This window comes from Opisthocomus hoazin, chromosome Z, assembly GCF_030867145.1.
Source record: "Opisthocomus hoazin isolate bOpiHoa1 chromosome Z, bOpiHoa1.hap1, whole genome shotgun sequence".
Lineage (NCBI taxonomy): Eukaryota > Metazoa > Chordata > Aves > Opisthocomiformes > Opisthocomidae > Opisthocomus > Opisthocomus hoazin.
This window is the reverse complement of record NC_134454.1, coordinates 24,059,666-24,072,732: the sequence shown is the minus strand read 5'-3', so window position 1 is coordinate 24,072,732 and position 13,067 is coordinate 24,059,666. Positions and strand designations below refer to the sequence as shown.

General features: G+C 44.8%; 1 protein-coding gene across 1 annotated transcript in view; it reads right to left on the bottom strand.

Annotated features, from left to right (window-relative positions):
* Positions 1 to 13,067, bottom strand: part of SNAPC3 (small nuclear RNA activating complex polypeptide 3) — a 28,277-nt gene that overhangs the window by 7,782 nt on the left and 7,428 nt on the right. The window contains exons 3-6 of the mRNA XM_075411542.1: positions 12,074 to 12,158; positions 10,133 to 10,237; positions 9,460 to 9,609; positions 710 to 792 (exon numbers count right to left, since the gene is read on the bottom strand). Of these exons, the coding sequence (XP_075267657.1) occupies positions 710 to 792; positions 9,460 to 9,609; positions 10,133 to 10,237; positions 12,074 to 12,158 (423 nt within the window). The remainder of the gene's footprint in view (positions 1 to 709; positions 793 to 9,459; positions 9,610 to 10,132; positions 10,238 to 12,073; positions 12,159 to 13,067) is intronic.

Here is a 13,067-nt window from a genome sequence, read left to right as displayed (position 1 = left end):
CAAGTACGGCGTAACAAGAACAGAGTCCAAACTCACAGCTCTTCCATACTATCCTTTTCAACATCTTGATCTCCAAAATCTCACTAGTGTGTCACCAATCCCACACTTCCTTAAAATAAACTATTATGTGTATTTTAAATGGCTGTGACTTGTGCTCAATCAGTGTGAGCCATAGTTCCAAACAAGGGGTACCTGAGACTCTTCAATGTCATCTCAGAGTTCTCTTTCCAACAGGCAAACAGTTCCCTTGTTGACCTTGCCATGAAGGCATTCAGTGTATTTTCAAGACTGAGCAGAACAATTGACTTCCACATAGCAGCTTGTTGTCCTTCTGACCCATCTTCTACCTCACAGGCAGGTCTTTCAGTGGTCATCACAGCCAGGGAGGGCACTTAAACAGCCAGTACAGACTGGCACCTGTCACCTTCCACAGCAATCCCATGCCAACAGAGCAAAATAGGATTTGTGGGGGAAAAAATGCATTCATCCATTTTTTCAGAAGGGAAGTGAGTAGAAGGCATAAGTAGAGCAAGTAAAGTTAAACTTCTATGTAAATATCAACTCAACATGAAAAGATGGTAAGAAGAGTCCATTCTAGCTTCATACATTAGACCTTCCAGTCTTAAAACCATCACAACTTATAAACGAAATGGAATTAATTTCCTGTCCCTTAAGGTTATCCTTAGTCAATTATCTACAAATACTGTACCTGCTCAGATCTCTGCACTCTGGGTATCTTTTATCATTATAAAAGATGCCTTCAAAATAAAAGAAAGCAGATTTGTAGAGATCCTGAGAGAGACAGAGAGAAGTATGCATTAGTGCTATATAGAGAGATTAAACAACTTAAACAAGAACATGTCAAAAAACAAGCATTTTAGGTATCTGAATTACAATCAGAGACCTCATCCTACAGGTTTCCTAAGAAAAGCTCTGCACTGGTTTTAGATGCTGATGTGACAACAAGGCTTATATGATTGCCGGCTACGCAGCTGCTCTGCTGATACTATTCTCCAGCTGTTACAGGTTATTTTAGTGCTCTTGTACTGCTACCCCACCATAGCACTTACGCATTTCTACAAAAACACAAAACAAGAATACAAGCATCATTGCACATATTGCTCAAATTCAGTAACTGCACAGCACTGACTTAAAAAAGGACTAATATTTGAAAAACTTAGCAAGATGTAGTGGGTTGTGCCAGACCCCCCCCCCCAGTTGCTCCCTGACTCCCCCTCCTCAACAGGGCCAGGGAAAGAAAATAAAATGAGCAAGCTCATAGGCTGAGATAAAGACAGTTCAATGAGAACAGCAATGGCCGCACAACACAAGCGAAGCAAAAAGTGGAGATTTATTCTCCACTTCCCGTCTGCAGGCAGTGTCCAACCACTTCCTGGGAAGCAGGGCCTCAGCACGCACAGTGATTGCTTTGGAAGACAAATGGCTTACCCGTGAACGGCCCCCCTACTCCTCCCCTCCCGCTGTTACTGCTGAGCATAATGCCACATGGCATGGGACGTCCCTTCAGTCAGTGTGGGTCACCTGCCCCAGCTGTGTACCCTCCCAGTCTCTGGCCCACCCCCAGCCCACTGGCCTTGGGGGGACCTGGAGAGACAGCCCTGAGGCTCTGCAAGCACTGCTCACCTACAGCCACAACACTGAGGTGTTGATTGCCCAGCCAAAAACGAAAAGCACTGCCACTGTGAGGAAAGTTAAACCCATCCCAGGCACACCCAGCACACCTGACCAGGACAGACTCCATCATAAAACACTTCTTGTTGGACTGACAGAGTTATTGCGGTCCTGTCGCCCTGTGCACACACATGACAGCCACCTGGCAGCAGTCCCTCATCACACCGATATAAACACCACAGACATGCAATTTTGGAAGGTCCAATCACCTTGCTTCTGGGGGCTCGTAAGAAAACCTAGAATCCTTCAAAATTCCCCCCTAATTATGAAGTTTGCTGCAGGCAGGCAGGCCATTTGTATCAGTCTTCTCTATCAAAGATAATTAACAATTTATGGCACTCATACCAGCAGTGCAAGAGCCATCATTCCCAAATTATCTCAAGAAACGGAGGTAACCCATGAGCCTCCATTACACATGTAGTAAATTCTGCAGCAGGACTACAGACCTATTTAGGTAAAATCACATACATTCATAAAAAAGCAGACTCCACCTGCAAGCATCTTCTTGAGAAGGAACAAAACCACTAAGAACAGGAAAACACCTTGTTGAAACAGCGCGATCAAGTATCAGTCTGTTTGTCTGTCCAGTCTGCTTACACAACAATGTTCACAGAGATGTTCTTTCCTAAAGCTAAAAATTAGTGACATACTGTATTTTCACAAACTGGGGGAAAAGAGGCTGGAGAGCAGCCTCGGGGAAAGAGGGCATTTGGGTTGGTGGCAAGTTGAATACGACTCAACAGCGTGCCCTGGCAGCCAAAAGGGCCAACAGTGTCTTGGGGTGTATCAAGCACAGCATCGCCAGCCAGCTGCAAGAGGCGATTGTCCCACTCTATACCGCAGTGGTGCAGCCCCACCTCAAGTACTCCGTGCAGTTTTGGGTGCCTCAATGTAAGAAGGATATCAAACTGTTAAGAGTGTGTCCAGAGGAGGGTGACCAAGATGGTGAAAGGCCTTGAGGGCAAGACTTATGAGGAGCAGCTGAGGCCATCTGGTTGCTGAGCTTGGAGAAGAGAAGGCTAAGGGGTGACCTCATTGCAGCCTACAGCTTCCTCACAGGGGCCTGTGGAGGGGGAGCTGCTGATCTCTGTCTCATGACCAGCAATAGGACACGAAGAAATGGAATGAAGCTGTGTCAGGGGAAGTTCAGACTGGACATTAAGAAAAGGTTCTTCACCGAGAGGGTGGTCGGTCACTGGAATTGGCTCCCCAGGGAAGTGGTCACAGCACCAAGCCTGTCAGAGTTCAATGAGTGCCTGAACCATGGTCTTAGTCATGTGGTTTAGTTTTAGGTAGTCCTGCAAGGAGCAGGGAGTTGTACTCAGTGGTCCTTATGGGTCCCTTCCAACCCGAGATACTCTACGAGTCTACACAAAATATTGGGTGTGGTTTTGCAGCTTAGAAACAGCTGTACCATAAGGAAAGAAATGGAACAGATTTACACAATATATAATATATACATACAAATAGCCAAAATTAACAGGGGAAAAAACATAAAAACTTTTTATTTAGATACAAATGTCATTTAACATCTAAGAAAGGAGTAATTGTTTAATTAAGTCATATATTTGCTTCCCCTAACTTCCACCTTCTATTGTCGCTGTCAAAATATTATTTATATAAACAAGTAACTTGAGCAGGGAGAACATGATCAGGAAATACTGTGCTTTTTACCCATATAACTTTTTTACCTTTAAATTGTGCTCTTCCAAATTCTTTCTGGCACATGAGAGAGTGTTCTTTTGGTTTGTGTTGCAACGCCTTAAAGACTGAGACCAAATAGCAATGTATATTATCAAACTGATCACAACACATGTACAGGGCCTAAGAAACAGTTACAAGAAGCAGCAGACAGCCTTCTGCAGTAGACCTTGAAGCAGGGAGATGCCCGAGACCGAAAACACACAGCAAGCAGGGAACCACACTGTTCAGGTACATTTTGCTGAAGAAAAATAATAGAGAAAAATACAGCTAACACGCAAGTCGGTCCTGGGCTGGGGAGAACAAGTCAGCTGCCTTGCATATCATTCATTACTGGAAGTGCGGAGAGGCTGAAGGACACAGACTAAACCCTCTTGAAGCATCTTGGGGCGTAACAGTTCTGTATTGACTGCTGCTCAGGGAGCCATTCTGCATACACTGCATATGCAGCTGTGCACACCTACAACACATACAAGTGCTGCTAAGAAAGAGTGCATACACACAGTTGACCTCTAAGTTACAGCATACATTTTTTTCCATATTTTCAACTGCGGTTTGAAGAAAAGCAGTGTTTCATGGCCCTTCAGCAAAAAAACTTTATCTGCAGTTATACACTGGCATTCAGGTATTGCACAAAGCCTATTTCAATCCTGCATTTTCTTCAAGCAGAAAACTGCAAGGAATCCTTCACTGTCAGGCCTTACGTGCATTTTGATAAGTATCTCTCCAATACGCATCAACACATAGTCTTATCACAGTGAAGTGGTCCCAGCCTTCACACCTCTAATTACACCGTGTGCCAGCTCTCAGACAAAGGCTGTATTTATTCATCAACAGACATGTGCAGGTGGGTCAGGTAGATAGTGACTGCGGAAGGTAACTTCAAGGAACTTGGCTCCTTTCCATGATGAACATGGTGACCGGCTCACTCCAATTCTGTAACTTGGGAGTTGCTGACTGCTCATTAAGTTACAGAATACCGATGAACCATTTACATGTCTGTCAGGAGGCAGCCTATGACCTGCAAGAGCTTACAGTGGAAAAGAAAAGGCAGAGAAAGAGTGGGAGACAAGAGTGAACATGAGGCTGGGTACAGAGAGAAGCAGGTTAAGCAAGAATCAAATGGGAAAACCCTGGACAGCTAGGCACTCTGGATCCCCAGACCGGTCTTATGTGTCTTTATTAATGGAGAATGAGTGCTCATTTGTGCCCAGAAGTCTCTTTGAGCTATTAACTCTCAGGTGTCCAAAGACAGGAAATGCAGACACCGAGGCCAGAGGTGGGACTCATGACTGGAGATGACCTGCACAAAGGCACAGCAGTAGGAATGCGTTTTACATTCAGGCAATTTGTTTCTGCTCTGTCCTTGTCACCCTCCCTGGCTCTCCAACCACAAAGTGTAAGTACAGCCATGCTATGGCAACTCCTTACCAAGTTTTGTGGGTCACAGCAGTTCTAAGTTAGCCACTCCTTTAAAGCTGCTCCAAACTTCAGAAAACAGGTGTTTGTCACAGTGAACAGAAGCCCAAGGGAGCCACTGTTATAAACCTCTTGGGAATCTGAGTCAGGTCTTTCCTGATTAATGCTGGCCAGAGGTATGACTCAGGCATTCCTTCCTCCCAGCTCTTGCTTTTATCCTTCAGTTTGCAAGCAGGGATGCCCTATGCTGTTTCTCCAGGGAATCCCAACCGTAGTAGTAACCACATAAAAGATCCAGGATCCTTGTTAGAAGTATCCCTATCTGCGGAACAAAATACCTCAGTATTGCCCAGTTCTCTTAAACATTCCCCTGATGTTGGTTTGACTAAGGTGTTTGTTTATAAAAAACCCAAACCAAACCCAAAAACGCACAGAGTGCAACAGAATATTTCAGTTGGAGGACACCTACAGTGATCACCTAGTCCAACTGCCTGACCACTCCAGGGCTGACCAAAAGTTAAAGCCTGTTGTTAAGCACATTGTCCAAATGCCTCTTCAACCCTGACAGGCTTGGAGCATCAACCACCTCCCTGGGAAGCCTGCTCCAGTGTTCAACCACCCTGACTAAAGAAATGCTTCTTAACGCCCAGCCTAAACCTTCCTTGGTGTCGCTTTGAACCCCTCCCACGTGTCCTGTCACTGAACAGCAGGGAGAAGAGCTCAGCACCTCCCTCTCCGCTTCCCCTCCTCAGGAAGCTGCAGAAAGCAATGAGGTTGCCCTCAGCCTCCTTTTCTCCAAAGGAGACAAACCCAGAGTCCTTAGTCATTCCTCACAGGACATGCTTTCCAGCCCTGTTGCCCTCTCCTGGAGGCATTCAGGTTCCTTAACATCCCACGGGACGATCACTTCTGTTGACCGGCTGGCCGGGCTGTGTTTGATGGACCCCAGGGTGCAGAGGTTTGCCCTCCGGGCTGCCAGGGCATGCTGCTGGCTCACACTGAGCCTGCTGTCAGCCAGCACCCCCAGGTCCCTCTCCACAGGGCTGCTTGCCAGCCACTCCTCTCCCAGCCTATACTTGTGCCCAGCCATCCTCTGTCCTAGGTGCAGAATCCGGCATTTGGACTTGTTAAATTTCATCCCATTTCATCACAGCCCAATGGAGAAAAAGCAAAGAATAACATCACAAAAACCAGAAGCAGCAGGAATAAAAGAGAAGTTAGGTCTGTTTATACTAACAAAATCCAAAAAGTCTCTCTTAACTCTATGTATCAGCTGACAAAGCTGCACTTGTTTACTTAACCAATGAGACCAGAAACTTGATCCTTTCACTCAGCCTGTGTACACAAACTGCACTTTCAGAGAAGCGGAAGCTGGCATCAACAGCTAACTTACTTACACAGCCTCTTTCCTGCAGACTCTCAGAGCATCATTCTGTTTTAAATCAGACACCAAGATCCTTAAATTAGTCAGAAGTTATTTTCACCATTTGGAAAAACTCACATACTTCTGGCAGGTCATGGTGCCACCTCCTTCCTAGACCGAACGGAAGAAAATTCTACCCCACTGATGGCTGATTACCTGTCTGCTGAAGCAACATGCAGATTTTATTGTGAAGACTTACCACACGCTGAGCCTATACTTCATAGCAAGTTGTAAATTCACAGTCATGCTTGAGGAAAACAAACAAATGGAACAAATGCACACCACTCATTAACAGCTCCTGCTGGGAGGCTAAGAATGGTGGCATGCACTTACTCTGGGGAAATGACTGATGTGAGGAAGCCTAGTATCAACCCTGTTGAGGTCACGACAGCCTCACGTGGCTCCTCTGTATACCCAGGAGGAGCGTCTCAAAACTCCCTGGTCTCAGACCTAATCAGCTAGTGCTCTACTAGACAGTAAAACTAGATAGTGGAGACCAGTGACGAGTGGCGTTCCTCAGGTAGGTATTGGGACTGGCACTGTTTAACACCTTTGTTGGTGACATGGACAGTGGGATCAAGTGCAACCTCAGCAAGTTTGCTGATGACACCAAGATGAGTTGTGCAGTCGACACGCTGGAGGGAAAGGATGCCATTCAGAGGGACCTTGACAGGCTTGAGAGGTGGGCCTGTGTGAACCTCATGAAGTTCAACAAGGTCAAGTGCAAGGTCCTGCACCCGGGTCGGGGCAACCCCTGGTATCAATACAGGCTGGCAGATGAACGGATTGAGTGCAGCCCTGAGGAGAAGGACTTGGGGCTGTCAGTTGACATGAAGCTCAACACAACCCGGCAACATGTGCTTGCAGCCCAGAAGGTCAACCAAGTCCTGGGCTGCATTAAAAGAAATGTGGCCAGGCAGGGTGAGGGAGGGAATTCTGCCCCTCTACCCTGCTCTGGTGAGACCCCACCTGGAGTCCTGTGTCCAGCTCTGGAGCCCCCAGCAAGACATGGAGGTGTTGGAGCAGGTGCAGAGGAGGCCACAAAAATGATCAGAGGAATGGAACACCTCTCCTATGAGGAAAGAGTGAGAGAGTTGGGGCTGTTCAGCCTGCAGAAGAGAAGGCTCCAGGGAGACCTTACAGCGGCCTTCCAGTACCCGAAGGGGGCCTACAAGAAAGATGAAGAGGGACTTTTTACAAGAGCACGTAGGGATATGACATGGGGTAATGGCTTTAAACTGAAAAAGAGTAGAGTTAGATAAGAAATTCCTTACTATGAGGGTGGTGAGGCACTGGAACGGGTTGCCCCAAGAAGTTGTGGCTGCCCCCTCCCTGGAAGCGTTCAAGACCAGGCTGGATAGGGCTTTGAGCAACCTGGTCTAGTGGGAGGTGTCCCCGCTCATAGCAGGGGGGTTGGAACTAGATGATCTTTAAGGTCCCTTTCAACCCAAGCCGTTCTATGATTCTATGATAGTGGTAAAAAGACTCTTCCATTTACTTTACATAAATGAAAAGACTAGTATCTATGATGTCTTTCAGTCTCCTTGAACAAGAATGTGGCATACAAATATATAACATCCTCTGGTTTCTCTCAGACTGTATATCATATTATTTGATTCATACTATATTGATTACATACCACGATTAATATATAATATTGGCAGAACAGCTGGGCCCTAAGGGTGACAATCAGTGGAACAAAGTCTACTCGGAGGCCAGTAACTAGCAAGAGTACCTCAGCAGTCAATACAGGGTCCACCCCTGTTCAACATTTTAATTAATGATCTAAGTGATGAGGCACAGTGTACCCTCAGCAAGTTCACAGGTGACACAGAACTGGGAGGAGCAGCTGATACACTGGATGACTAAGCTTCCATCCACAGGGACCTTGACAGGCTGGAGAAATAGGCTAGCAGGAACCTCATGAAGCTCAGTAAGTAGAAGTGTCAGGTCCTGCACCTGAGGAGGAACAACCCCACACACCACTATGTGTTGGGGGCTCCTTGGCTGGAAAGCACCTTGGCAAAGAAGGACCTGGGGGGTCCTGGTGGAAACCCAGTTGCCCATGAGCCAACAATCTGCCCTTGCAGCAGAGAAGGCGAACGGGATTCTTCACTGCATTAGACAAAAGTGGAGAGAGGTGATCCTTTCCCTCTCCTCAGCACCAGTGAGGCCACACCTGGAATCCTGTGTCCATTTTTGAGCTGCTCAGTACAACAGAGACATGGAAATAGTGCAGAGAGAGTCCCATAAGGGCCAAGAAGATGAAGAGACTGGAGCACCTCTTCTGTGAGGAGAGGCTGAGAAAGCTGGGACTGCTCAGTCTGGAGAAGCAATGGTTCAAGAAACCAAGACAATGGGGTAACTTATTAACATATACAAATACCTCTGGGGAGGGTGCAAAGGCGACAGAGCCAGGCTCTTTTCAGTGGAGCCCGGTAACAGGACAAAAGGCAACGGGCACAAACTGAAACACAGGAGGTTCCCTCTGAGCATCAGGAAACACTTTTCATTGTGAGGGTGACCAAGCACTGGCAAGTAGGCTGCTCTGCGGAGTTGTGGAATCTCCACGCTTGGAGATATCCAAAAGCTATCTGGACATGGTCCTGAACAATCGGCTGTAGGTGGCCTTGCTTGAGCAGAGGAGTTGGACCAGATGACCTGCAGAGGTCCCTTCCAACCTCAACCAGCCTGTGATATGATATATATTATATGTAATACCATATATTATCAAAATGAAGCAGTTTCAGTATTTGCAGTTAGAGTACTTCTTTACTGACCCCTTTTGCACATTCCTAGAGAACACTTGGCAATTGTGGGAGAGTGGAATAATCTTCATTCCTACTTCTCATCAGCACCCAGTTGCAAACACCAAAGCACTTCAGAAGGGCATGGTCTACATTTAGCTTTCTATTACCTCTGGTGTTTTCGAATATAGTTCAAAGTAAAGTCAGTCTGCAGGGATACATCTATGCAGGAACTCGCTGCTAGTGTGACTACTTCCCAGTGGTAGCACTAATGATGTTTTTCTCGACATCGCACAAAACAGGTCAGCTTGGCAATGGCACCAGGAAGTATTTGCTTGCAGTTCAAACCAAGGGCAGAACAAATGCAGCTGAATTTAGTGCTAAACTAAAAACCACAAAACAAAACTCTGCCTCCCTCTCTCCTGTATGTGTTCAAAGCTCCTACACACGCAGAAGTTTCCACATAGAAAGTTTTACCTTGCTGATGTGCTCTGGTGCTTGATCTGGCTGACTGCTGAACTCACCACCTATCTGGAAGTCACTGACACAGGAAATGGAGTCTCTCAGCTCAGTGAGCTTCTGGCTTCCCAGGACAAGGACTGTCTGGTAAGGTTTGTGGTCTTTATGCTACAAAGAAAACAGCACACAAGCTTTAAATAAAAATCACTTGTCAGGATCAGTACTGCTCTTCAGTTGACAGCTTGAGGTCATTAATGACAGCATATGGCACATCACCTCGATGTACAAAGTTTTAAACAGCATCTTGCCTAAGCCCCTCCTAAGGCTGCCATTTATTAATTTTATTCATAAACTCAAAAGTCATATTCCCCACTGGAAAGTTCAGAAAAGACAGAAAGTCTGAGTACACTTATTCCAAATCCAGAAAGAGTACTCTAGTTTTCACGTACTTAGTTTCAGATTTTGAGCTTCCTGTGAAATTAATTAATTCCTGAGTAATTACTGTAAAAAATTCCTTCTGTAAACCACTAACAAAATGACAGCCAGATTCTGAAACATCCTTAAGAAGTTACCACAGTTGGTTTACCACGGTCCCCCACTGGACTCACTGATCTTAACTGCTAGGGAAAGCAAGACATTACCTGAGTAGGGAAGAGACTTCAGAATACCACCTAGAGAATTTAGTACCAACCTTCTGAAATATGACAGGATAGAAGATGTTCAGAGTTAAAAGTAGTTCTCCCTCCTCAACTAGATCCATTACATTGTCTGGCCTTTTTCCAACTGCATGCGACTCCTGAGAAAACAGATACTGATACGTAAATTCTATATTGGCAATCATTTACATATCATAGCCCCTGGAACTTGTTTTTGACTGTGTAGCCTTCTGAATAGATAACAGCTTACTTCCTCCATGATGGAAAGGCAAGAAACTGCCGTACTTGCTGATTTCAAGTGTTTTCCTTCATTCCTTAGCTCCAGAGAAGCTGTGGTGCTTTCAGCAATTATGAGATAGCTGGCTACTCCTTGGCTACCAAGAGGCCCTGCATAAAAGAACTAAAGCCTGCTGCCACTCTGCTGCTCTCATGGAACCCAGCTGCTACCATCACTTAATGCCTTCAAATGCTCTTTGAATGCTTTTGCATGTAAAGGAGAATTGCAGCCCTCAACTTCAGAAAGACCGATCTAGAAACTATCCACAGGATGAAGTATATGAAAAACACTTCCTCTAGTTAGTGAAGCTTGGCATAGCTGGTGGTCTCAATTTCTCCAAACTCCAAAGCCAAAACCCAGTACTGCTTTTCTAAAACATAGTAGCGTGGCAAGAGCAGTGAAAGCATTTCCTCACTTCATCCTACTTTGTGTTAAAGACATAGCCCAGCTGTGAGAATGAGGGAGGGCACTTTTCCGTGGCAGTCAGCTTCCTCCTTTTTCAACAAATTAAGAGAGAATACTGACTGCACAAACACTTCCCACCAGCATGAAGTGTTCTTCTGATTTAATAACAGGAGCATGTACTGCTGCAAGACTTCAGTTCAGAGACACTTCTATCCCTTGCTTCTCCCTTCTTCATGCAACACATTTCAGATTCACATTTCTTATTGCTCTCTTCCTGTGCTAGGACACCATGGTCACAACCCCCTGACAAAAAAACCAGTTACTACAGCTTGCTTAAGGGACACAGTAACTGACCACATGCTCGTTCTTCAGAAACAGACGTAAGACACCAGTCATTGAAATCCTTTATGCAGACTGCTATTGCAAGCATTTTCTCAGATATGCCCTAGGCTAAGAACCCAACACAGTTGTTGCTTCTCAGCTGATGCATGATGTTTACATCATGTGCCTGGGCCTCTGGACAGTTGAAACAAGATCACTTACGACAGCCCAGGAAACCTCTAGGGAAAAAAATTTTTAACAGTCACAAGTGAGGCTCCTTCCTCACTACACCTCCATCCCTAATTTTTACAGTAGTTCATGGCTTGCTTGTTGAAGCCATGGACTTCAGCACTGCGAAATTTAAGAACTTAAGTCTTTCTGTTTAGGACTTCAATGGTTGCAAAGAAATCTTAAAAAAAAGATGTACTACAGCTAGTTACAGGAATTCCAAGATGGCTTTTGAGGGGCTGCTCACCACACCACAGCTGATCTCAGCTCAAAATGGCTGAGAAACTTGGTTACAAAGCTGAGAATCAGGAACTTACTGCCACCATACTCTTACTGTCTTCCTTGTTCAGCCCTACAAAAACTAGCTCACATCATTTACACATTAAAGCTTAGAGTCCAACAGCAGACTCCAGGAGTAAAAACTTTATGCATTTTGTCTAGCTCTACAGTAAGTTCACACTTGATCCCCCTCACAATACTTTAGTAGCAACCAAATAAAAGCAGTCATACAGTGATCATTAGCTGGAGTTCCTCCTTACTACATTTGGTACTAATAGACTGTAAAAGCAGAGTTCCTGTCTTATCCTTCTATAAAATGTCTTTAACCTTAATCATTACTTGCATACTCATATCTGCAAACATTTAAAGTGTACAGAGATTCATAGTGATAAAAAAAAGCATCCAGAAGTTGGATTTGAGCTGTGCTGAACTGTCTAGAGATCCTACGAGATGACAGGGAACCTACCATCTCATAAGCAAGAGTTTCTTGTCTGCAAGCCCGATCCACAATAATTGTTTCTTCTCTCCTCTGTAACGCCTTCTTTCTAATCCTGAGGGGCAGGAACACAAGACAAAATCTGATTCAACAACTTCCATGCAGAATCCCTAGATATATTTTTAAATGACACAAGCTACTACAGTGCAGCTTTAAAACAGAAAGACTTGTGGCTGTCTTAGTATGACAGACTAACTTACAATACTCTTGTCTCTCGACTCCCATAAAATCTGATAGTACACAGGCCGGCTTGTGGATTTCAGCTTATGTTTTTCTTTCCCCTTATGTACAAACCACAGGTTGTTTGTCAGCAGTTTTATACTTACCAGAAAAAAAACAACAAAACGTTGTCTGAAAAGGCTCTCCTAGAAAGAAGACTTTGCTGCCTTTGAGGAAGCTGTTTCACCTATCCTTCCACTTCAGAGAAATTCAATTCATGTTCAAGAAAAAAAAAGAAAGAAAAAACCCACAAGTACTCTCAACTCCATGACATAGACACTTGTCTAAAAAAACTTCAGTATCATTTGTAGAAGAAAAAGTATCACACATAAAATAGCTACAAAAATACATGTATTTAACCACTGCATGAACACCAAAACATTTTAACTTCCAGAACAAGTCTATTTACCCTCCAGAACTTCCTGAAGGTTTTCAATAACAATCAAACTTAACATTGATCACAACCTTAACACATTTCTGTACACTAGTACTATGCAAACTGAAATTCAAGTACAGCAAAGGCCTGAACTGGCGAAGTGTGAGTTCAAAGTTCGCTGACTGACAGAAACTTAACATATATTGCTCAACCTCGGAAATGCACCAGTAGTATCAATGAATTCTTATCAAGTAATTCTGTAAAGTGTGGGTTCAGAGAAAGAGGTATCTGACTACAACTCCAGTACTTACACTTTGGCTGTTACAATGTGACTGCAGGTTACCAGAGGTAAGGGCTACAGATTTATCT